General features: G+C 59.4%; 1 protein-coding gene across 1 annotated transcript; it reads right to left on the reverse strand.

Annotated features, from left to right (window-relative positions):
• On the reverse strand, positions 1-849 carry MIF (macrophage migration inhibitory factor). The gene is made up of 3 exons (XM_037158758.2): positions 624-849; positions 299-471; positions 1-192 (listed from the first exon to the last, which is right to left on the reverse strand). Exons 1-3 carry the CDS (start codon positions 729-731, stop codon positions 126-128), a joined length of 348 nt encoding a protein of 115 aa, XP_037014653.2. The 5' UTR covers positions 732-849; the 3' UTR covers positions 1-125.
• Between the last annotated feature and the right edge of the window lie 760 nt (positions 850-1,609).

Here is a 1,609-nt window from a genome sequence, read left to right on the forward strand (position 1 = left end):
TGCGGTCTCCAAACCATTTATTTCTCCCGACCGTTGAAGTGGGAGGTCCCTGGGAGCCAGGTGGGCAAATACTGCGGGCAGCGGGGTCTAGGGTCTGGTCCCGCTGGATGGGGGCGATGTGGCCCTCAGGCGAAGGTGGAGCCGTTCCAGCCCACGTTGGCCGCGTTCATGTCGTAGTAGTTGATGTAGATTCTGCGGGGGATGGAAGTAGGGCTGAGCAATGTGCGTGGCCGAGGGGCTGTAAACTGCGCGCCCGGCGTTCCCCACCCCCACTCCCAGTAATCCCAGGCCCCTGCACCTGTCTGGGCTGACACGCAAGCGCTCGGCCAGCAGGCCACACAGCAGCTTGCTGTAGGTACGGTTCTGCGCGCCGCCGATCTTGCCGATGCTGTGCAGGCTGCAGAGCGCGCACGGCTCGCTGGAACCGCCGAAAACCATGAGCTGGTCCGGAACCACGTGCACCGCGATATACTGGGGGAAGGGGCGCGGTCAGAGGACCCTAACAACTTTGCCAGCAACGGACGCCCCTCGAACCTTCCCCGCCCGGAGCAGCTTCTCCCCGCCCCAGCCTGAGCCCACCTCGGCCGGCAGACACCCCCTCCTCCAGTTCTCTCCCGACAAACCTGGGCCGGCTTGCCCGTGGCCTGCGCCAGCTGCTGGGTGAGCTCGGAGAGGAGCCCGTCCGGCACCGAGGAGCGGGGCACGTTGGTGTTCACCACGAACATCGGCATGATAGCGGAGGGACGAAGAAGACTTGGATCCGGAACCAACAGGCGCGCACGCCACAGCAGTTAGGCGACCTGAGCTACGTGACCGCCGCCCAGTTCCGCCCCAGTGCGGCTGCGGCCCCACCTCCTGTGACGCCACCGCCGGCGGAGGCTCCGCCCCAGTGACTGGTGACGTCACCTCTGTGGGCGGGACGCAGGCGGGACTAGGCTAGGGTCAGCCGGCCTGGTCCCCAGAAAGTCCCTAGGTTCCCGCGCTTCCTCAAAGCCTTTGTCTACCTGAGGGCCTGGAATCTGTCTGTCCTTCGTTGGCCAGTTCTCTCATCTAGTCACTGATGTTAACTCAGGGACTATCCAGTTTAACCTGGCCAGTTTAAATTTTATCCCAGGTTCAAGAATGGATTTTTTTTAAAGATTTTTAAAATTTACTTTCAGAGAGAAGGGAAGGGAGGGAAGAAGAGAGGGAGAGAAACATATGGGTGCCTGTCGTGTGGCCCCTACTGGGGACCTGGCCCGCAACCCAGGCATGTGCCCTGACTGGGAATGGAACTGGTGACCCTTTGGTCCACAGCCTGTGCTCAATCCACTGAGTTACTATCAACCAGGGCAAGAATGGGGTTTTTAAAAGAAAAAGTGCAAGGTTTGTAGGGGGAATGAGGGAGGGGTTAGCCTATTGTTCTTCTGGGCTGTTGCCTCAAGGTTTCAGGATGTGAGTGAGGACAATGGGTTAGGTATAAGACTGGGCTGTTTCCAGGTTACAGGAGGGTCAGTCTGACCACCCGCCATTAAGGCTGATGTCAGATGTCTCATTATGTGAGATGGGAGTTTCCATTAGGCCAAGGGATATCAAGTGAGTAGGGGTAACTGAGTAGGGGTAGCAGTCC

The sequence above is a fragment of the Artibeus jamaicensis genome, unplaced genomic scaffold, assembly GCF_021234435.1.
Source record: "Artibeus jamaicensis isolate MK-2021 breed Jamaican fruit bat unplaced genomic scaffold, CSHL_Jam_final contig_1128, whole genome shotgun sequence".
Taxonomy (NCBI): Eukaryota; Metazoa; Chordata; class Mammalia; order Chiroptera; family Phyllostomidae; genus Artibeus; species Artibeus jamaicensis.